The sequence below is a fragment of the Acinonyx jubatus genome, chromosome C1, assembly GCF_027475565.1.
Source record: "Acinonyx jubatus isolate Ajub_Pintada_27869175 chromosome C1, VMU_Ajub_asm_v1.0, whole genome shotgun sequence".
Classification (NCBI taxonomy): Eukaryota; Metazoa; Chordata; class Mammalia; order Carnivora; family Felidae; genus Acinonyx; species Acinonyx jubatus.
Genome location: NC_069381.1, coordinates 190,438,050 through 190,461,902, shown reverse-complemented (window position 1 = coordinate 190,461,902; position 23,853 = coordinate 190,438,050). Strand labels below are relative to the sequence as shown.

The 23,853-nt window shown below is 42.8% G+C and overlaps 2 protein-coding genes and 1 non-coding gene across 5 annotated transcripts in view; 1 reads left to right on the top strand and 2 right to left on the bottom strand.

Annotated features, from left to right (window-relative positions):
• The window catches only part of PIKFYVE (phosphoinositide kinase, FYVE-type zinc finger containing), an 86,019-nt gene extending 85,036 nt beyond the window's left edge, over nt 1-983 (bottom strand). The window contains exon 1 of the mRNA XM_053215707.1: nt 837-983. The gene's annotated coding sequence lies outside the window, so the exon portion shown is untranslated. The remainder of the gene's footprint in view (nt 1-836) is intronic.
• Nucleotides 984-1,288: 305 nt separating this feature from the next.
• IDH1 (isocitrate dehydrogenase (NADP(+)) 1) lies at nt 1,289-19,232 on the top strand. 3 transcript variants are annotated; one of them, XM_027052212.2, is made up of 10 exons: nt 1,289-1,427; nt 2,536-2,601; nt 5,193-5,377; nt 7,916-8,207; nt 10,774-10,879; nt 12,389-12,566; nt 13,588-13,739; nt 15,679-15,819; nt 16,935-17,097; nt 18,286-19,232. In XM_027052212.2, exons 3-10 carry the CDS (start codon nt 5,256-5,258, stop codon nt 18,374-18,376), a joined length of 1,245 nt encoding a protein of 414 aa, XP_026908013.1. In that variant the 5' UTR covers nt 1,289-1,427; nt 2,536-2,601; nt 5,193-5,255; the 3' UTR covers nt 18,377-19,232. The 3 variants fall into 3 exon arrangements, with proteins under 3 accessions (XP_026908013.1, XP_014918767.1, XP_014918768.1); XM_015063281.3 differs by having other exon boundaries at nt 1,341-1,478; XM_015063282.3 differs by lacking the exon at nt 1,289-1,427 and adding an exon at nt 2,228-2,367.
• On the bottom strand, nt 9,111-9,215 carry LOC113598323 (U6 spliceosomal RNA). The gene has a single exon (XR_003419000.2). It is a non-coding gene; the product is annotated as a U6 spliceosomal RNA (small nuclear RNA).
• Nucleotides 19,233-23,853: the final 4,621 nt, after the last annotated feature.

Here is a 23,853-nt window from a genome sequence, read left to right as displayed (position 1 = left end):
CCATTAATCCACCTCAAAAATCAAGTGCAGGGCACCTGGCTGGCTCAGTGGCATAGCATGTGACTCCTGATCTAGGGGTTGTGAGTTTGAGTCCCACCTTGGGTGTGGAGATTACTTGAAAATAAAATATTTTTTTAAAAAATCAGCACATGCAATGCTATGTATCCCCTCCCCCCCCCCCTTTACTTTTCTCTTGGGAAAAATACCAGTGCCCTCTAGTGTTCAAAATGTACCTTGTGTAATGACCTTCATACCGGTTTATCTTCAGAGTAATTGTAATCCGATATTAGAGAAAAAAATGTTTTATTATTTATTTATTTTTTAATGTTTATTCATTTTTGAGAGAGAGAGAGAACGACGCAGGGGCAGAGAGCTGTCTGCACAGAACCCAGCGCAGGGCTGGAACCCAAGGGACACAACCCCAAGATCATGATCTGAGCCTGAGCCAAAGTGGGCTGTTTAAATCGACTGAGCCACCCAGGCGCCCCAAGAAAATTTTTTAAAATAAGTTTTGGGACACTGAATCCTGGGCAGTAATATACAAGCATTACAACCACTACAAATCACTGTCTAAAATGCCCCTTCCCCATGTTTTCAAGAGTAAGGAATACACAAAAATAATTCCTGTAGCTGACAGAATTTTTTTATTCCAGTGTTTCCTAAGGCTTCGCATCTTTATTCCAACTTCACTGGAATCCAGACAATAATCTCCTATATTTATCTTCTAATGCAAATGACACCTGGGCTTATTGATAGTATGTACTTAGCAGTAATTAGAAATATAGGTACAGAAGTTCTGAAGACGTAGTAGCGGAAATTTACCGTGGCATGCCTACCTGTGTATTTAATTCTTTGCATTCTAGTTGCTCCGAGAAGCCCCCAAAGCGACCCCATACTGCCTACTCCCGCCCACACTCCTCCTTCTGCCAAAGGCTCGTTCCGGTCTACCGCACACCCAAGTAGCGCCGGAAGTCTTTCCTTTGCAGTCACTGAGAACCTGGAAACTCACTCCGCAAGGCCCTAGGCGGCGTGGGTCTTAGACTACAACCCTGGCGCTCCCTGGTCGCAAGACTGCAAATGGCATTCACGTCCTTCCGCGGCCGGGTTCCGGGGCCGAGTCTAGGGGGCGCTGCGACCCCTTCCCACACCGCGAGCGCAGAGAAGGCAGCAGCAGATCTCGCCCAGAAGTTCCGGGACCCGGCCCTGCCCACCCAGAGCGATCGGCGCGCGATGATTGGCGGTGTGGAGGGGGCGGGGCTCCAGGAGGATGGGCTGAGGGGGCGGGCCTGGGAGGGGACAAAAGCGTGTCCGTGCCAAGGCTCCGCCCTGTCGGCCGCCTCCTGGGTTGGTGCGGAGGCGGTGTCAGAAGCCGAAACAGCTGGGGCCCAGCTGGCATTACCAGTGTAGACCCTTGTGAGCTTCAACGTGTGAGTGGCTGTGGCGCCCCCGGCTTATCTCCCGCGTACCTTCTCCTGCAGGTAACCGCAGACTTCGAGGGGCAGCTCGGGCCCCTGGCTTTTGCGGGGAGGCTCTGAGAGCCCGCCAATAGCTGGAGTGGGGAAAAAAGGAAGAAAGCTCAGATCTTGGGTCTGGAGGGAGAAATTTAGCGGCGAGCCCTGGTCGAAAGGAAGCGGGGAAAATCCAGGCTGGGAGTGGGAAAGAGACGTGGGGAGGAGGAAGGTGCTGGATCCCTGTGTATGGGAAAGAGACGTGGGGAAGAAGGTCTTAGATGCCAGAATGTGGAGAAGGCCCGCTCTTGGTCTCGGAAAGGTGAAATTGAGCGGCACAGAGTTGCTTGCAGTGACACATAGAAGGCCGGGTTTGCATGCAGAAAGGAAAATCGAGCGGTGGGAGAATGCCAGTATGCGTGGAAGACTAAGTTTTGGGTTTAGGGAGAAGAAAACGTGCGGCAGTGGGGAGCTGCATGCAAAGAAAGGTGGAAGCCATGGACTTGGGCGTGTGCAGCGAACTCAGGTGGCTGGAACTAGCAGTGCGGTAGAGTGGAAGCGTCCTCTCGGGGGCGTGGAGGGGGTGGAGTGAAGGTGGAGGAGACCCCTCCGCCCCCAAGCGGATCTCCAGTTCCCCCGGCATGCTCCTGGCGCCAGAGGTTTAAAGGTTCCTGCGCAGCAGAAGGAAGGGGTGGGCTTGCAGACCTGGGGAGAGGAGCGGAGCAAGCGTGGTTGCAGCCCTCTTGTACAACGGCCACAAGGACGCATGCAGGCCTAGAGCCCGCTGGTCACAGCGTCACCTAAAGGACCTGCAAACCCCAAGACCAGCTAACGGACGACGAACCCGGGACGCGCCCACTGACGTGCCCTCCAGTGTGTGGGCAGGCAGAGATATTTGTGCGCTCTTAACCTTTATTTGGTAGGTGCCGCGCACCTAAAACTGGCCTTTGGTCCACTGGGTACACTCAACTCTGTACTTTAAACCAGATAAACTGGGCTGTCTGGCCGGTATTAAAAACAGCTAAGTCCTCCTGACAGGCGTATTTTGATCGTTAAGTTTTTCTATTCCTCTTTTGTTTTGTTTTAGGAAATAAACTGCACTCATCTGAGTCTGCAAGATTGAAGGAAGTTGGGGTGATTAGAAGTTGTAAAGGTGAGAATTAGTACTTTCTCCCCTTCTGTACTTCTTGATGTGGCAATGCTGCATTTAATTGGTCCTGGAGGTCTTGAGTAGGTGGAGGCACTGCAAGGGAATGAGTCGGGGATATTTCCAACAACAAACTGCAACTGCTTCCTTGTTTCTTTCAGCGCAGCTCTTCTCTGCAAGAGACTATTTTTGGCCGAGAAATTACTGTAGTTCATGAACTCTGCTTTTTTAAAAAAATGTGGCTAAAAATTTGGGGTTGATGCAAAGAAAATTAAGCTCAAGCAACTTTCTCCTTAAACTACTCTGTATTAGTCCAGGTGTATCTTGTGCAATTACACAAGTGTGTCAGGAGATGGGAATTCAGCTGCTTTCAGAGTCACTAAACTGGCCTGTTGGAAAAGTCCTTCCTTCTGAAGTCAGGGTTTGGGTGGAGAGGGAGAATCTGGGGAGCAAGGGTTAGAGAAATGAATCCAGTGGGGCCTGAAGCCTACCCGCATGGAATTTAAGTCTAAAAGAAATAATATCCGACCTTGAAAGAAACAATGGTCTACAAAAAAAACTTTACCTTTTTTTTTTAAGTTTATGTATTTATTTTGAGAGAGAGAAAGAGAGAACCCCAAGCAGGCTCCACATAGTCAGTGCAGAGCCTGATGTGGGACTGGAACTCACAAACCATGAGATCATGACCTGGGCTGAAATCAAGAGTTGGACACTTAACCTACTGAGGCACGCAGGCACCCCAAAAAGACTTTACTTTTTTAGTTAGGACGTGGTAAAATTTTAATGGATAATGTGAGGAACTCCTGAAATGTTTCAGTTATGCATTATAAGATACAGAAAAATTACTGCAGTAAATGTTTGTTTTGACTGAGAAGGAAGTAGTTTTAAAAATGCAATTACTCAGTATCAAAATTTCAAGGATGCTATATGACCTATCAATTGTATTTGCCATTAAGGAAAAATAGCCAAGTCATAACTCTTATATAATATTATGTAGGAATGTGGCCATGGAACTGTATCAAGACTAAGATAAGTTTGCTGCCTCTTGTTTTGTTTTGTTTTAAATACAAGGACAGATGTGACAGTGGGCTCAGCATGACTGAATCATATAAAGCTCCACTGTAAATTACACTTGTAAATTACATGCTGGCAATGTGGAGCCTGCTTGGATATTCTGTCTCTCTCTCTCTCTCTCTCTCTCTCTCTCTCTCTCTGCGCCCCTCCCCCACTTGTGCTTTCTCTCTCTTAAAAATAAAGAAACTTAAAAAAAAAAAGGTCAAATTACTTCAGGTCAACTTTGTCAAGTGATACCGCTTATAAGCCCCTTACCTAATAGTTACTTAAAACAGTTCTCAGGCGTCAGTCTTATTGATAACTTCAGAGGATAAAAGCAATTTTCAGTTATATTGTCCTGGGGAAAGAGTTTCCATTAGAGCATCATGAAAGGGAACAGATACCTACCTGCAGTGGACTCAGGGCCCCTCCTCCTCTCTGGAAACACACCCAGGACACGGTTTTCCGTTAAGCCTCATAGTTTGACTTCTTCCAGAGGGTGTACCCTGTTCCTTCTGGGAATCAGATTAATTTGCATTTGCTACCCTCACATCCCAGGAAGACCTCTCTTCCTGGAAAATTTCCATTTCTCTGTCCCACCTTCTGGCAGCTTACATTTGCCCAGGAACAGTCTAGGAGTTAGGATACTGAGGAACAGGACAGGACATGCTTGGGTCCTGGGCAGCAGCCCTTCTATATACAGATTTTTCTGAATTGAGAAATCACTTCTATATTTAGTGTGACATCCCCAATATCCATTTTGTCTCTAGGAAAACATAATTCCACAAGAAATTTTTCATATTTTACTTTTAGTCTTAAACGTGGTTTAAAGAACTCATTGAATCCCTTCAATCATAGTTGTTTTATTTTGGTTGGTTTGTTTTAATTTGTATTTATTTGTTTGAGAGCAAGAGAGAGCATGAGCAGGGGAGGGGCAGAGAGAGAGAGAGAGAGAGAGAGAGAGAGAGAGAGAGAGAATCCCAAGTAGGTTCTGCACTGTCAACACAGAGCCCGACATGGGGCTTGATCCCACAAACTATGAGATCATGACCTGAGCCAAAATCAAGAGTCAGACACTCAACCAACTGAGCCACCCAAGTGCCCCTGTTTTGTTTTGTTTTTAAATAAAACAGCCTCTTAAAGGAGGGGAAATAATCGCACCTATCATTTTGCTCATTTTGAGGGTACAGTAAAATGAGAAGTTGGATAGAAGGATTCAAATAAACATGGTATTGCAGAAATAATCTCATTTTATAAGATGACCCATCAGGAGTGATGATTACATCATTAAGGACATGTTAGAATCTGGTTCCCCCACGCTCTAGTGGGACGACCTTGAGAAAGTTATTTTCCTTCTGTCAAAGTGGGAAAATAATTTCCAGCTTACAGGGTTGTGAGGGCTGGCTCAAAAACCACACATGAAGCACATAACAGTGCTTTTTACAGAGAACGTGCTGAATTCTAATGGTAAATATATTATAGTTTTTTATGCAGTTTCGTGTTTAGGAGTCACCAAAATGTTTGAATTTGTTTTTATACTGTAGTGAAATAAACGAGAAGACCTGTGTCCTATCTTTTGTTCTTCTGAGAGGTTTCTTGAAGTCAAAATGTCTCAAAAAATCCGTGGCGGTTCTGTGGTAGAGATGCAAGGAGATGAAATGACACGAATCATTTGGGAGTTGATTAAAGAAAAACTCATTTTTCCCTACGTGGAACTGGACCTACACAGGTAAATGAATCAGTCTTCTAAGCAGCAAGCTCAGAAAGCATAATCTAAGTGATTTCAGGATATAACTAGCTGTTTCACAGAGCTAGCACTGTATCTTAGGAATAAAACTTGTGAGGGAGGGATGCCTATGCATGAATCTTCTGTTTTAATTTTAACATATTGCTAGAAAAACTGGACTTGTCATTGTTCCACAGAAGAGAATTGTGGTGGGAACAAAGATTCTCAGCTCTTTCTAAGCTTCTTCTATTTATATAAATCAGTGGTTAAGAGTAGCACAAGGTATCAGTGGAAGGGAAAATAATAGAGGTACATTCTCTACCGAACAGTAAAGTAAATGTAGTAAATTGCCCTTTTCACACAACTGTAGCACAGAAAGAACCCTTGAAATTATCTAACACAACCCCCACCTTTCAGTAGACAATCCCTTAAACCTTTCATGTTCTAAAGATTTGAGCCTTTGCCCTGTCTTTACCATGTTTGGAAATAGGCATGAAAGTCTCTGTGGAATTCTTTCTGCTTTGTTCCCTGTGATTTTCATAACCTTGCTCATGCTCTGTGTGCATTTGAACAAGGTAGAGACAGAATTTTTCCAACGGGGCCGTGGCTGAAGCCTGGCATGGCAAAATGTTGACCGACACAGTTCAGCCGGACTGCTGGCACTTCTAAGTGTGTTTGCGTTGACCCGGAATTATTCATAAGACTGTATCCTGAGGACCTGTTGTTTGCTTAGGTGTAGATACTTCATTCACGTGGTGTCACTAGACACCCTTTTTAATTATTCTAAGCCTCAGCCGTTGATAAGGTCTATATTGCAACCATGAGAAGAAGCAAATACCTGCAGAGGTCCACCAAGCATACAGGAAATGAAGCATAAAAAACATCATCCAAGTGGGTTAAAGAAGCATTTTATGAGCACTCTCCTGTCTCAGGACTTGACATGGCAATAAGTGAATTTACAGAGTTCTTGCAAATTGTATAATAGCTGCAAAGAAGCTTTAAGCCTCATTAGCCTTAGGGGCATAAGGACTTTTAAAGGACAGTCATTATGGGGGCGCCTGGGTGGCTCAGTTGGTTAAGCATCCGACTTCGGCTCAGATCTAGCGATTCATGGGTTCGAGCCCTGCATCAGGCTCTCTGCTGACAGCTCAGAGCCTGGAACCTGCTTCGAATTCTGTGTCTCCCTCTCTCTCTCTCTCTGCTCCTCCCCCACTCATACTCTGTCTCTCTCCATCTCTCAAAAATGAATAAACATTATAAAAAAGTTTTTTTGAGGACACTCATTATGCCTAGAAGGAGAACAGTGACTATCTGCAGAGTAAAGAATTTTGGGAGGCTCAAACAAGTTTTAAGTTGTTTCAAAATTGCTATTATTATTACATCATGGGTTCTTTTTGAGGGGAGTGGAGTGATTTGTTTGTTTTGTTTTCTGCAGGCTATACAGGGGTCCAGACCACTTACTCATTCTTTTCTGTTAGAAATACTAAAAGAGAAGCAAAAATTCCACTACTTTGCTGGTAGATGCTGCTGATGAAAAATGGTTCCTACGAACATGAAAAGTGCTGACTGCAGTCCCTAGTTGAGTTAGGATTAGACATTTGTAAACATTCAGCTTTTCCTATGCCAGAAGATAAGAGAGTCCATGGATTTGTTAGACTTCCGTGAATTACCCAAGGTCAAAGCAGTTTGGAATAATTTTTATTTGGAAATACCTTAAGATTGCTACCTTGGCGTTTACACTGTAAGTTGGGATAGCTAAGGAAAGGAAAACAAAAACTAAAAGGAACTGAAAAACAAAGTGTTAATGGTTTCACAAGTTCTGAAAGCTGAAAAACGTTTTTAAAGCCTCAGAAAACAACACGAATTGTTATGTCACCGTTTTGTCTCTCCTGTTTTTGACAAACTGTTTCGTACTTTAGATAAGCCTTTAATTGTTCTCTGTGCCTGATGAACAATCAGCACTCTTTCCAGTTCTGAATAACCTGCGGCCTGGGAGTTGGTGTATATTAAGCTATAACTCTCTGAGTGAGCTGTCACATGTATAGCTCCCAGCACTTGAATACAAAAAATCCTTTAAACCCTCTGACCCCTTTATTTTTACACACAATATTTACCAAGGAAAAAATAAGGTGCTTTGGCTTCTGTTTTTATGCTAATTTTATGGAAGAAGTCTGCTCCTGTGCTATTACTGCCTCTTTATGGTAAAGAGCACACAAAGGGCCAGAGCACAATGGTTTCTATTCAGGTGCCTTCTAAACGTCTTCCCACACCACAGGCAGGTGAGGCCCAGAGTCTTAGCCTCTCTTTGTGCTTTGTTTGGTTGACAACCATCTTCTGTGTCCAGGATGCACTGACCCGAAAGGTTGGCAGATTTGGGTGTGTTTTGAACCATCACGTTCTGCGGGGCAGGCTCCGCGTGCCATCACCATGCATAGAATGGTGTGTGGTGATAGAATGGTAACCAATGAGTTACCTTAGACCAATAGTGCCTCCATCATCAGTTTGCCTGGAGAGTTACACTTCACGGTTTTTCCCTCCCAGCTATGATTTAGGCATAGAGAATCGCGACGCCACCGGCGACCAGGTCACCAAGGATGCTGCAGAAGCTATAAAGAAGTACAACGTTGGTGTCAAATGTGCTACCATCACCCCCGATGAGAAGAGGGTTGAGGAGTTCAAGTTGAAGCAAATGTGGAAGTCACCAAATGGCACCATCCGAAATATTCTGGGCGGCACTGTCTTCAGGGAAGCTATCATCTGCAAAAATATCCCCCGTCTTGTGAGCGGTTGGGTAAAACCTATCATCATAGGTCGTCATGCTTATGGGGATCAAGTAAGTCATGTTGGCATGATTTGGTTTTCCATGCTTTTTTTTTTTCATGACCTGTGGCTGCCTAGAAGTTCTGGTTTTCTGTTTTATTCTTTTGGTGTCTACTCCCTTTAAGCGAGATGCCAAATTGAGAAATGGGTATGTGTATATCTGTATATCTGTATATTTAGGCATATTTAGGTATACCTAAATATAGGTAAACTTACAGATAGGTACCTGTGTCAACACAAGTGATTTTTTTTCAGATGGGTTTTTTTCTTCCTGTATCTGTTTTTGCACTTAAACTGTATTATATTGCCATTTTTGTGTCCTTTCCCATGGTTCAACCAGTTTAGTGGCTCTTCGCCCTGGCTATGCAATAAGATCCCTTTCTGGGTTTTTCAGTTTTCGTTTTGTTTTGCTTTTTAAACAAATGTGTTTTTTTTTTTTTTTTTAATTCCAGTGCATGAGTTTTACCCTACACCAACTGAATCCGAATTCCATGGGCTTCAGGCATTTTTAAAGCTCCCAGGCGATTCCAGAAGGCAGGCAGGGTTGAGAACACCAAAGATTGTACTGAGCATGACTTTATACATAAAAAGAAAAACTGATGCAGTAGTTGAAAGCATTCTCTTTAAAATATTCCTTTTCCTACATGGGGGACAAAAAAAGTATAGTTTCTGTGCTTTCACACAAGTCGGCTCATTACCAAGTTAAACAGAAAAATTGCCGACTGAATAAACACGGTGCTGAAAGAGAGGTTTCAGTCTTTCATAAAAAGCGGCTTAATGTCTTTTTTTTTTTAGCTTTATTTATGTTGTTGTTTTAAATTTACATCCAATTAGCATATTGTGCAACAATGATTTCAGGAGTCGATTCCTTAGTGCTCTTTACCTATTTAGCCCATCCCCCTCCAGAAACCCTCTGTAAAAATACGGAAGCTTCACGAATTTGTGTGTCATCCTCGCGCAGGGGCCAGGCTAATCTTCTCCGTATCGTTCCAATTTTAGTATACGTACTGCCGAAGCAGGCACAGCTTATGTCTTGAAAGAGCCTTTCAAACAAGAACCTCGAACACTGAGATCCAGAGGCTTCGACATAGCCATCCTCAAAAGCAGTGTGGCCAGGCTGACCACTCTGTTCCTGGGGACAGAGTCACTGGGTCAGTCCTTGAGGGTCAGTTCACTCTGCTCCACCCTGTGGTTCAAACTACCCCTTCGTCCTGGCCAAACCTTTCACAGATCCCTCCTGGAGGCCCCGGAGAGAAAATGTAGACCGCAGCGCTACAAACTCACCAATCCTGGGAATACTGCTCTTAAGTTCTTCTGAGCGCAGCGGTGTCTTTTTCACCTCCCCCATCCCCCTCCTCCCGCCTGTCTCAATTGTTTTGGTATCAGTCACTTGGAAGAATGGTCATTCTCTATTAAAGTCCAGATTGAAAATTCTAAGCCTCAGGTTGATTCAACCCTAATCATTTAACTGTACATAAACCTCTACAAAGTATCCGTGGTGCTTTGGTGCCTCCATGTCTTCCTTTTGAGAAATGGGAATAAATGACCACCCATAGGGAAGGACTTTACGTGGCAGAAACACACTCTCGGTAGAAAAGATATTTACAGCTCTTCTACCAGCCGTTGTCAGTGTTACTGTATACAAACGTAAGTAAGTAGGGTTGACTGGTACCTGACTGTGAAACTATTCTAATTTAAATCATCAAAGAGGGTACAGTGCAGCAAAAGTTGACAGATGCCCAGTATGGGCTGGGCACGTGTTTCCCTAGAGTAGCTCACTCTGGTGAGCCAAGATGACTGTCCTCGTAAGGTCCTTTCCTAAGGGCCACCAAAGTGTCGCAGCTACTTCCGCAATCACTGCTGCTTTTGGATAAATCCTGGACTGGTGTTGGTAGTAATAACAACCATGAATTATAGTAGACTGAGTCCTGTGGGTCTAAGGATCGAATCCCAAGTCTTTAGACCCTAGATGTGTTAGATGTGTTCTCTCTACCATATCACAGTTCCTTCCTTGTAGGACCAATGTAATACTCAGATGAAATGAGATAATTGTAGTCAGTCACTTAAAGCGCCTGTCAGTGAGGACAAAGCATTAGCTGTGTCTCACCACCATCAATGTTGTAGCTAGTGTGCTGTCACCCCCCGTGGGAAGACTTCCCTGACCTCCAGGTCATGGTCATTTCTTTCTCTCTGTCATCGTGTTGCATTTCTTATCTAAGTCCCTTTTCTGCCATTTGAAAGCTCTTATGTTGCTTCTCACTTTCGTATGTCTTTATTGAGTTATAAGCTTCCTAAGAGAAAATGCTTGATGTTATTCTCCTCTTTTTATCAATGCTCAGAAAACTGCCCTGTACATGGTAGGCAGCCAATAAATACTGGTTTTCAACGTACGCTAGGATTAACTTGCTTTGGGAAAGCTCTGGACCTTTTTTTCCCCATCTCTCAAATATATGAAGGTTGAGCCACACTGCCCTTTTTGTCCAGGTATCTTCCAGCTCTGTATTCTGTGATTTTTGTTTTTCTTATAATTCTTGAAAGGCTATTTTATTTTCTTTATACCTTTTCCACCCCCTTCACAGTATAGAGCCACTGATTTTGTCGTTCCTGGGCCTGGAAAAGTAGAGATAACCTACACGTCAAGTGATGGATCCAAAAAAATGACATACCTGGTACATAACTTTGAAGGTAGGTCCGTCGCGAGCTCCCTCTTTTAATTTTTTACAGATCATTTAGACAATGTCATTGCTGTTTCTTAAAACTTAGTTATGTGGCTGCCAAAAATACAACCTGGAATCTACAACATTTCTATAGGACCCAAAATCTAGCATGGAGAAGTAATTGACTTCCGTGCCTTCCCACGGTGTGGAATAAAGACACAAGAGACACTAGCCACTTAATTGGAAACGCATGTGGGCAAAGACAGGTAGATACTTGCACTTCTCTTAAAACATGGAGGGAAGGTTGGCAGGAATCTGTTGTGCATAAATTGTATGAATCAGACATTAATAATCCCATGTCACCTGTCATGTAATCTGCCTGTTTGCTCTGGTAGGGTTTGTATTGAAAATGGTTGCGTTATAGATGTGCTGAATTTTCTTCTTGGTCCGAGTATTTATTCAGTTTAAGTGAACGTTTGTCTTGTGCCTTTTCTTGCCCACCTGCTGTCTCAAAGGTTCGTTATGGCAAATGCCACCCAAAGTTTGCTGAAAGAACAGAGAACCCTCTTTCTCCACTATTGAAGTTGTTGAAAGCACTCACACAAACAAAAGCTCAAAGCCTACTTAGCCTGTGTTCTTGTTGCCTCCTCTAAATAATATTTTAATAGAATCTAGTCCTGCAGGATTTGGCCTTGCACATTTTGAGGCTAAATTGGCCCTGGGCAGTGGCACAGATTCAAGTTCTAACTTTCCAATAATTACAGAGTTCAACTAATAAAGAGTTGTGAAACACTAGTGGTTACATGTAACATAATTATTTCTGCCAGTGGGGTATGAATCTTCAGTGTCCTCCAGGAAATTATGAGAATTCTCATTCAGTATTTGAAATGCAAATTTTTTTCAGTGGCTGAGGATGGAGCACACACTTAGAGTTTAAAACACATGAAATTTTAAAAGTGTGAAACACAGGGGCACCTGGATGGCTCAGTCAGTTAAGCATCTGACCCTTGATTTCGGCCCAGGTCATGATCTCACGGTTCGTGAGTTTCAGCCCTGCATCAGGCTCTGCACTGTCAGTGCTTGGGGTTCTCTCTCTCTCTCTCTCTCTCTTTCTCTGCCCCTCCCCTGCTTATGCTCCCTCTCTCTCTCTCTCAAAATAAATAAACTTAAAAAAATAATAAAAGTGTGAAAGGCAGCCTAGATATTCACCCCCTCTTGAGTGTATCTCTGGTTCATACCAGTAGTTTTTCATATCTTGATATCTTCAGGATCCTATAGACCATGTTTTTCTCTCTTCTGTTGCCCTTTCAAAACAAGTTAGAATGTTCTTACTGAGAGGTGACTTTGTTCCAATCACTTGCCCCAGGAACTCATGGAATATTCACGTTTGAAGCCTGGCTGGGACTTTTGGAAGCCTGGGCCCAGACGCGGGAGCTGGGGATTGGGTGCTTGGGTGGTGGTAGGTGGATTTGGACTTGTTACAACTCTACCCCATTTACCCTTCTCCTTTCTCCTCTCATTGGTGTCCCCCCAACAGAAGGTGGTGGTGTTGCCATGGGGATGTACAATCAAGATAAGTCGATTGAAGATTTTGCACACAGTTCTTTCCAGATGGCTCTGTCTAAGAGTTGGCCTTTGTATCTGAGCACCAAAAACACTATTCTGAAGAAATATGATGGACGTTTTAAAGACATCTTTCAGGAAATATATGACAAGTAACTACAGTTCTTTCCTTTTTTCCTTTTTCTACAGTAAGCTGGCATTTGTAGTATAGAATTTGCATCCTTATCCCTTTGATTCTGGGACAAATGGAATGAAAACCATCTCTGTCTCATAAAGTTAAGGGCAAAACTAAGATTTAACAGACATGAAACAAAAGCACTTCTGAGTTGCTTTTACAAGGTAAATGTTTTCAAATAAGGGTCCCACATTTATTTTTTTCAGAGCCAGAATTGTTTAATATTTGAATGCAGGTGCCCTGTGACTGATAGAAAGTTCTAATTTTTCGGGGCACCTGGCTGGCTCAGTTGGTGGAGCCTGCAACTCTTGAACTCGGGATTGAGTTCAATCTCCATGTTGGGTGTAGAGATTACTCAAAAATAAAATCTTTAAAAAAAAGAATGAAAGAAAATTCTGATTTTTCAAACACATGAGTTTCTAAGTTGGGCACATTTTCACTCTTTCTGAAGCCTGTTGTGATTTAGAGCTCTGCGGGGGCTATTTGAACTCAAGTCTATTTTTATAACAGCTTCAGGTTCAACAACACGGGAGCATGTGTTAACTTTTAAGATGGCACAACTCCCTTTCAGGTGCACGTGTTGAGGCCAGGGCTTGGATTTTAGGTATCTTTCTTAAGACATCTTAATTCCTCTTCTGCTACCCATCCATACCAACTCCAGGAGCTGTCCTAGTTTCCCGAGAGACACATTATTACATTCTTAAAGTAAGCTATGTCTCTAGAATCTGATCAGCAGTGTAGTGAAAACTAAAAATAATGCTGGGGACATTCTCACATCTCTGCAAAGGAGGTGAAATTGCTCTGACAGGCAGGGGACTTGGGGGATCACAGCTAGAAAATGGGCAGGATTTGAGCTTAGGTCTATCAGCTTCTCAAGTCTGTGCTGCTGCCACTAAAAAATGCTGCTTCTAGCCCCATCCCACCCCCTTCGGAGAAGCAGGTGCTGTCCCTACCAAAACCAGTTCCTTTTTAATTCCCTTTTCTCTCTTGCTTCTTAGGCAGTACAAATCCCAATTCGAAGCCCAAAATATTTGGTATGAGCATAGGCTCATTGATGACATGGTGGCCCAAGCTATGAAATCCGAGGGGGGCTTCATCTGGGCCTGTAAGAACTATGACGGCGATGTGCAGTCGGACTCCGTGGCCCAAGGTAAGGAGCTGAAGGACCAAGTAGAGGTGGAACTCAGCCTGCATCACGTTGGTCATGCGGGATAGTTCTCTGCAGCCCATTGTTTGTAAAATCACAAAGTGTTAGCAGTGCAGGCCATTCTGTTCCATCTTCTCAGCTGACACAAGGAATTGAGCAGAGAAGCCCCCGGGCTGTTCACAGAAATTCCAAGAACCGGGGGCTCCATGCCAGAGGGAAGGGCCAGATCGGCAGAAACTCTCTCTTGCAGAAACTCTCTCTGCCCCGATTGCTTCAGTACCAAGTTGCCCTTCAATTTCAGTTACCCATGGCAAACTCGAATCTTCCCTGATAAATGGTGTGTTAACCTTAATTATGTTTGCTTTTCCCCAGGAAGTGCTACTTTTTCTTTTCTCTTATGAAAAGTTAAGTATCTCCTACCAGTTTGAAAATCAGTAGATGAACCCAGTTAAAGAGAAGTTTGATGTCCGATAAATGACTTAGACGACTCTCTTTACTCTCCTTCTGTTTCTCCACATCCTCCTAATCCTTTGTGCTGAGTACATAGAGGAAGGAGTGGTGCTTTACGAGGCTTCCACGGTGGATAAGGGAAACTGTTCCTTGTTTTCTTGGATTTCTTGGAAAGGGACCCAAATCTCTCCACTGTTTCTAAATGTCCTTGTAGCAGCGAAGAGTGTCTCTGGAGGGATGTTGTCAAGATATTTCAAAGGACTTTGGAATAGGACTTCTGAAGTGTATTGTCCATTAATGCACTGGTGAGATACCTGGAGCAGAGCCTATAGATAAATGAGACCTCAGTGCAGCTGAACAGTCAAAAGGCAGCAAGGCCGTCCTCACGTGCATTCTTTTCTAGAGTATGAACTACTTTGGACTCACCATTTCTTGTCCCCAGTTTTGACAGTGGTACTGAGTGTCTCCTAGTATTAAAGATCGACAGACTCACTATGGATATGGTTCCTGACCTTCTCCAACCAATAAACATTTGAGAGTCTACTAAAGCCTCAGACCAACACAATGATATGAAAGGAGCTACTAATCCCTTGCAGAAGTTTGTAACGATACTCAAAGATGAGTTTAAAAGAAAACAAACAAACAAACAAAACCACTGTTTGTTTATGTACTGTCAAGCCAGAAAACAAAAGTAACAGCCTATGATACATTTGCATTATTAACTCTACAGAGGCTATTGGGAGGTAGCAAAAATGGAGAAAAATATTCTTTGAATTCAAGGGTAAAAAAAATGAATAAAAGATGGAAAATCAATTTTCTGGACTTAAAAGTGGCAATGTCCTTCTCTGACAGAATAGGACTGTTTGTGGGGCTGTTACAGACAGCAAGGGCAAGAGGGATGTGCTTGGATCATCTCATCCTGTTTTCAACCTGCTGTTCTTTCCAGTCTCAGTGAATCTGAGCAGAAAGATGGCAGGACACAAATCCCATTAGTCTTTATTTTCCCAGAACGGCAGAGCATCTGCACATACGAATAGCAGCAATATACTGAGAGCTCTTACTCTGTGGCAGGTACTATTCTAAGGAATGTTAATATATAGTCTTTTCACATATATTCACAAATATATGTATATTCATCTAATTCTCACAACAACCCAATGAAGGAGGTGCTTTTATTCCCATTTTACAGATAAGAAAATCAAGCCCCAGTAGCGAGGAAGTCCCAGCACTAGGGTGCAGTATAAGCAGGTGGACCCTGAGCTCTCCATCATGGGGCAGGTGCTTCTGAGATAGATAAGTGAGGAAGAAATGCAGCCCCTCCAGACTCCCTGATCCTGGGGTGTGGAGCAGGCACCGTCTTTCTGAAAGGCAGAAGGATCGGTGATGACTACACATGCTTATGTTTATTTGCTTTGCTGAGACCTCTCCTCTCCGAGAGACCCAGTGTTCTTCCCGCACTTGTGCCCAGTACTTCACGCTCTGCCGCATACAGGTTATGGCTCTCTTGGCATGATGACCAGCGTGCTGGTTTGTCCAGACGGCAAGACGGTGGAAGCAGAGGCTGCCCATGGGACTGTAACACGTCACTACCGCATGTATCAGAAAGGACAAGAGACGTCCACCAATCCCATTGGTAAGATAGTGTTTTCTGCTACCTTGATTTCCAGCCAGAGAGTGGAGATCTCTAAAGGAAATCAGACATGTTCCTTTGGCTACCCAATGCTTTGTGTATAAAGTCCTCACCAAGCATCGGGTCTGTTCTAATAAGAGCTGTTTGAATGTACTATTTTTTTTTTTTAATTAATTTATTTATTTTGAGAGAGAGGCAGGGAGGTGGGGGTGGGGAAGAGAATCCTAAGCAGGATCCACACTGTCAGGACAGAGCCCGGTACGGGGCTCAATCTCACAAACCTGACCTGAGCCAAAATCAAGAGCCGGGCACTTAACCAACGGAGTCACCCAGGCGCCCATGAATGTGCTTCTTGAAATATACACAATGTAGTATATGCTTTTCCGTTTTGTGGTAGAATGCACATTACAGAGAAGAATGTTGTCAGCAAGCATTTTCCTTTTCCTTTGGTACAGCGAAACGTCCCAGATGGCTAAGAATCTAAAAGCCACACAGATAGATCCTTCTAACTGGGTTTCAAGGGCAGCACTTTAAAAAGAGATTACAGCTTGGAAAGAGGAAGGGAGGCCAACATAGACAAGAGAGAGAAGAGATTGTGACCTATTCCAAATTAGTAAATCCCTTAAGCTTCAAGTGCTACAAGCACACTGTGAAAATGTGCTTTAAGGCTCTAACAAAACCCAAGACATCTCCTCTACAAAAAGTCAGGCATTTTTTAAAGTTTCTATTCAGTAAAATATTTCCAATTCTTTTTTTTTTTTTTTTAATGCTTATTTTTGAGAGAGATGGGGAGACTGAGCATGAGCCGGAGAGGGCAGAGAGAAAGGGAGACACAGAATCCGAAGCAGGCTCCAAGTCTCTCAGCCCAACGCAGGCCTCAAAATCATGAACCACAAGATCATTACCTAAGCTGAAGTTGGGTGCTTAACCGACTGAGCCACCCAGGCACCCCAAAATATTTCCAATTCTTATAAAACTTATAGCCTATGTGGATAACATCTAATGGAATCAGTCACCTAAACAAAAAGAAAAAATAATTGTTCTGTTTTTGAGAACTGTGAAACATTTGGGAATCCCTCTTGGTCTGGTCTGAGTGCTGTTTTGTTTTGCTTTTTTAGCTTCCATTTTTGCCTGGACCAGAGGATTAGCCCACAGAGCTAAGCTTGATAACAATAAAGAGCTCAGCTTCTTTGCAAAGGCTTTGGAAGAAGTCTGTATTGAGACCATTGAGGCTGGCTTCATGACCAAGGACTTGGCTGCTTGTATTAAAGGTTTGCCCAAGTAAGTATGAGATTCCCTGAGCCCCGTGGCCAAATTACCACTTATCTTTATTGGGCTCAAAAACATCAGTGCTTTTCAGAAATATACAAATTGTTATTTACTACCTAGTTCAGAGGTCAACAGAAACTATATGTAAAGTGTCTACCGTAAGCATTTCAGACTTTGTGGAACATAGAGCCTTTTCAAAACTATACAGCTATTGAACTTTGCCACTGTGGAAGGAAAACAGTCACCAATGACACAAAAGCTAATGGATGTGGCAGTGTTCCAATTAAACTATGTACAAAACCAGGCTGTAGCCTGGATTGAGTCCATGGGCCAAACTGCAGTTTGCTGACCTCTGATCTAGTTGACAGTTATTGGATGACAAGGTTCCGTTTTTATTTAACAAAGTATAGGCGGTTGAAAGAAAGGGACCTCCAAGGCTATTGTTTTCTTTAATCTTTATTTTTGAGAGAGGGATAGAGAGAGTGCGAGCCAGGGGAGGAACAGAGAGAGGGAGGCACAGAATCCAAAGCAGACTCCGGCTCTGAGCTGTCAGCACAGGGCTCGAGACGGGCCTCGAACTCACGAACCGCGAGTTCATGACCTGAGCCGAAGTCAGATGCTTAACTGACTGAGCCACGCGGGCACCCCATCTTTGTAGCCTATCAGCATGATTATGTTAGCCAGTCCCTTATATAAACATTTTTTTAAAGTAAGACAATGATAAAAATAAGAGCATTAAACCTTTTTTCAAGACATGTAACAATTTGTGGGAATGTAGATAAAAGCATGGCTGTACCCTGAATAGGTTTTATTCTTTTTAAGGAGGCTCATGCCTTATCCAGTAAGTGACTGCGGCCAGTGGTTTTGTTATTTTTAAGAAGAGGAATAACAAGTGGGATGATTTCGGTCTCCCAAGCATTAGTCTGAACTGAACCTCTCTGATAGTTTCACCCCCAAAGAACTCAGGGCAAGAGACATCCCATGAAGGTGCGTGCTGGCCTGCTGTCTATAGCCTGGGTCAGCCCCATCTGCCTTGGGCACAGTCATCAGCCATGCATTTATAGCTTGTTAATATTAAATAGTTTTCTTCTAGACATAAATAAAATGTCACCTACGTAGCATTTCTAGGACTTTTCCTCTACTTGCTCCCAGATCACAGACCAACTAATTAACCTTCTTTTCTTTTTCCGCCTTTATTAGCGTGCAGCGTTCTGACTACTTGAATACGTTTGAGTTCATGGACAAACTCGGAGAAAACTTGAATATAAAACTAGCTCAGGCCAAACTTTAAGGCCGTCCCTCACCTAAGGAGGATATTTGGTTTTTTTGGTAACTAGGTCCACTGGTTTACATTTTCCTGTATAACACTCAAGGGTAAAGGTAAAATCAATTTTGTAATTTGTTTAGAAGCCAGAGTGTATCTTTTCTATAAGTTTACAGCCTTTTTCTTACACATATGGTTAGGCCACCCTCGTGAACGTGGCAGGGGACTTTTAAAAATTTTATTTTCTACTAGTAGCCTAGGAATTACTTTAATACTCATTTGTACTCATTGTCACTTTTTCTCATGTTCCCATACAAATGACCAAAATGAAGAGTGCTTGAAAGGGTAACCTCTAGTCATAGTATCGTTCCCTAAAACATATGTGAAGTAAAAATTCACTCCCTTCCCCACTCTCCATGGCCCGGGCGCTGGGTGGTTTTGGTGTATCAGATGTCCCATTACGGGAGGTAGAGCTGTTATGTTAAACTTGCCTGTAATTTGGGACGAAGAGCATAGGTGTGACTAAAACGTGTTGGAGATGCCACAGTCACTTTTGTAATGAGCTCTTCTTGAATGTTTGGAAAAAGCTAAATATTTTTGAGGCCACCGGAGCATTTGTAATCCAAAATAAATACTACCTGGGGGTTGTCCCCTGTGTTTGTCTCATCCTCCCAGCCTTGTGTGGCCTGAGTATTCTGCCACCCTGAGCAGCGTATTTCTTCCAAGTGCAATAATACAAGCTGTACCTTTTTTGGACTTCTGTTGGCCTGTTTTATTTCCCTTCTATAAAATGTGATTTTTCAGAAGTTGATTATTAAACACTATTCTAGTCTGTTCTTCATCTGAACTGTTAATGTTAATTAAAATCAAGTGCTAACGACTAGTCTTGGGTTTTTATTTACCGAGTATATTTTAGGTACCAGGCACCGTGCTAAGTCCTAGGCACAGGAATTTGATCTTAAAAAGTCTCTGCCCTGAAGGAGTTTACTGTGGGGAAAATGGGTGTGTGAACAGTAAGAGGTAGATCCTACCATGAAGGGGAAAGAAGACCAAAGACAGAACAAAGGGGCAACTGGAATATTAGGGAATCAAGTCTGGGCACATGGTAAGGAGTATAGGTATGATCATGTAAGTTAATAGGAAGCCAGTGAAGTGAATAGGAAGCCAGAGAGGGACATGATCATATTTTAATTAAAAAAAAATAGCACAGCTTTTATGAAGAACGGATAGTAGTGGAGGAGGGAGTGGTGGCCACAATCAAGGAAGGAAGGCCAGTTGTAAGGGTATTGTAATACTTCAGGTGGGAAATGATGAGGTTCTGAACTGGGGCAATGGCACTGGGGATGGAGGGAGCAGGGTCTCCAAGAAGAGGAAAGAATGGATGGGGATTGGTGGGTCCCAGGGGACGAGGGAAAAGAGGTTTCCCACCTGGAGAAAGGCTGGTCAGCATCCCAGCATTACCCATGTACTATGGGGAAGGAAACAGGCCTCCAGAGGCGCTTTGATCAGGCTTACACGATACATCAATGGCCATTTTGGTCTGGAAGCCAGGAATCCTTGTGGCAAAGCTCGGGCTCTTTCTCCTAGACCTGCCCTTTTGCAGGTTTAGATGGAGAAAGAAAGCATCACATGGAACAGAGTGATGACATTGGATTGGATGAGTCCCTCCAGCACTCACAAACATCCTGAAGATCAAATGAGTGATCATGGCTGCAAAGCCCCGCCCCCATGTCTATCTATCAGGATCTGTATTTGGCCATGAACCAGTTAATGTCCTAAAATAATTAGCAAATGAACAGCTGCTGACCAATACATCCAGAGGCTGATGGTTTATTTTGTAACAACATCAGGATCAGAACTGTTGACCTGGAAAATGACTGTTGGCTTTGCAGAACACTGAAGGCGGCAGGATGCAGGAACAGAAAGCAGGGGTTCCAGACTTTGAAACTCCCTAAATTGCAAGCACTGTTTCTTAAGTAGAACTTTAACTGAGAATACTTAAAAATTAATCTTCACAGTTAGAATCACAGCTCCCCTGTACTTTTCCCGGATACATACAGTCCTCCTAAGTCACTCCTGACGAGTGGTTTCCCATCCTGCACTTGAATATTTCTATCATGAAAAGTTCTTCCAAATTAAGGGTCTTGTCTGTTCCCGTTCAGGAGGTAAGATAGGAAACTAATATAAAAAATATTAAGAATGACTTTGAGTGTTTATACAAATACTGATAAAAATTTTGTACTTTTATTACCTGTCTACTATCAAATTTTATTTCATAGTCCCTGTTCTCAATATTAGGGAGACAGCATCCAAACTGCTAATTCCTCTGGAACAAGAAACTTGAATAACTGGATGGTATCTCAGACTCAATGTATGCAGACAGCATAGCATTGTTTGTAACTTTTCATTTTGATATTTCACACTTACAGAAAAATAGTATGAGGAAGTCCCATAATCTCTTGCCTATTTTTTACTTTTGCACCATTTGTTATTCTGTTTCTCATCTTCCTACACACACACACACACACACACACACACTTTTTTTTTCCTGAACCATTTCAGAGGGATTTGAAGACATTGTGCCCCTTTACCCTTAGATAATCCAGTGTGTATTTCCTAAGAACAAGGACATTCTCTTAATGTGACCACAATATGATTATCAAAGTCCGGAAATGTAACATTAATATAATACGATACAGTCCCTATTCAAATCTCAGCAACTGCTCCAATAATCTTTACAGGTTTCCTTTGAAGGTCCAATCCAGGATCATATCATTTAGTTGTCATCCCTTAAGCCTCCTTTTGCCTATGACAGTTCCTAAGCCTTCCTTTGTCTTTCTAGACCTTGACATTTTTGAAGAGTACAGCCTAGTTATTTTGAAGAATGTCCCTCAATTTGGGTTTATCTGATGTTGCCTTGTAATTAGATTCAAGTTCTGCCTTTCTGGCAGAAATACCATTGAAGTGATAATAGTATCCACAGTGGACTACAGTGGGAAAAAGGGAGAAGGACATATATTGGTTTGTCCCAATATTGGTGAAGCTGGCTTTGCTCATTAGGATAAGGTAGTCATTGGCCTTTCTTCTCCACTGTGAATTTACTATTTTCCCCTTCTTGAGCAGAAGTTACATGTAGGGAGATGCTATGTAACTATACTGTTCATTCTCACAGTGTGCCCATAGTTTAACATCCATTGATAATTTTATAACTCCATCATGTGTTCTGTAATTGTCATATATATTATAAATATTACATTTGACTGTAAAGAGCAATTGTCCCTTCTTCCCACTTATTTTTTTAAGTTTATTTATTTTGAGAGAGCAAGCGTGCATGCAAGCAGGAGGAGGGCAGAGAGGGAGAGAGAATCCCAAGCAGGCTCCATGTTGTCAGCACAGAGCCTGATGCAGGGCTTGATCTCAAAACTATGAGATTATGACCTGAGCCAAGATCTAGAGTCAGATGTTTAACCAACTGAGCCACCCAGGCACACACAGACATCCCCACTTATTTTTTCATTCAGTCATATCAATATGGGCTAATGAGCCCATAAATAAATAAAATGTTATTCAATGGGTTATAATCTAATACTATCATAATATATTTTGATATTTAAAGTGCCTCAGATTTGGCCATTGGCAATCTCATCAAACCAGGTCCTGTTGGCATTGTAACAGCATTTTGCGAGCAATTCACTTGAGTAGAGAAAGACACTGATATGGCTTGCTATGCAGTATGAAGACTTCTGTGAGACTGTCTCTGAGATGGGCCTTTAGATGAGATCTTCCTTTTCTACCAATAGAATGTATTGGTCCTTTCCTTCCTTTCCATTACCCCCGACCCCACAGCACCCCCACCCCCACTGGCTCTGTAGAATGTGTTGGAATACTGTCATTTTCAAAATGGCTCTCTGGATGCTAGAGACCTATTTAACAATTTAATACTAGCATTAATGGACAGGTGTGGGTTAGAAGCAAATGAAGGCAGTAGAGTGCGAGGGTCACTAATTCCTGGATCCTTTGGGGAGATGGGTATATTTTTAAATTCTGTTATCAAGGCTAAAGTATAGTGTGTGGGATGCACACTTGGGTAATAATTAATGGGGGCAAGGGCAGAGTATGATTGTGACAGGCACTTGGAGAGCTTGAAGGGTTCTTCCAGTGTCTGTTTCTTGACATGGGTGATAATTACAAGAGTGCCTTGTAATAAACTATTTGCTTTATGTGGTTAACTCTATCAACTTTATTTCACAATAAGAAGGTTAACAAATATATTAGGAAACCTGTTCTGAATCTCTTGGACAAATTGCACAGGGCCGCATTCTCCTGGGGCAAATCAAGAACTTTTTCTCCAGTGTCCACTTACCCTCCTGTCAAAACCTCTGGTTTGCCTCTGAGTGACATATGCTGGTCACACTGTCTCTAACCTTTTCAAACATAAGCTATGAGGTGTCTCTCTAAGAAGGTGCTCTTTCCCTGTAATTTCACCTGGATCACACACTAAGAATTAAGAGCAGATATGTGTGAGGATCCTTAGTTGGCTTTTGGGACCCTGCTTCTGTCACCTTGATGAATCCATGACACTTTCTTGTTAGGAGTATTTGGGTGTAAAGCGCTCATGTGATCTCTGCATAAGAATTCATCTCACCCTAGAGGCACCTGGGTGGCTTATTCTGTTAAGCATCTGACTTTGGCTCAGGTCATGGTCTTGTGGTTGGTGGGTTCAAGCCCTGCTTTGGGCTCTGTGCTGACAGCTCAGAGCCTGGAGCCTGCTTCAGATTCTCTCTCTCTCTCTCTCTCTCTCTCTCTGTCCCTCCCCTGCTCATGCTCTGTCTCTCAACAATAAATAAATGTTTTTTTTTTTTTTAAGAATTCCCCTCTTGGGGCGCCTGGGTGGCTCAGTCGGTTAAGCGGCCGACTTCAGCTCAGGTCACCATCTCGCGGTCCGTGAGTTCGAGCCCCGCGTCGGGCTCTGAGCTGATGGCTCAGAGCCTGGAGCCTGTTTCCGATTCTGTGTCTCCCTCTCTCTCTGCCCCTCCCCCGTTCATGCTCTGTCTCTGTCTCAAAAATAAATAAAACGTTAAAAAAAAATTTTTTTTTAAATAAAAAAGAATTCCCCTCTTGCTGGTGGGCCTTGCTCTGTTTTGCAAGGTGCTTGTGCACTATTTACATGTTCAGAGACTAAGCTTAGAGACATTTTCTAACTGAATCCCATTTTCCTATTTTCAAATCCCTAGAAATTTTTTTCTCCTTTCCTTCCTACTTCAAGAGCCTTTCAGGCATGTCCCACAGGGTTTTAATACTGTGATCTTCCCAAGCAAGCCTTGAAATGTTTACATCGTACAATAGAAACTAAACATTTAACCTTCACTCTGAACTCTGATTCTAATACCGTAGAGCTACTTTCACCCATTTAAAATGTGCCGTATCTCCTGGTTGCAGTCACCCCATTTGCTAGAATTACTCAGTGACTTTATTTTTTTCAATCACGTGGCTCTTTTTATTGT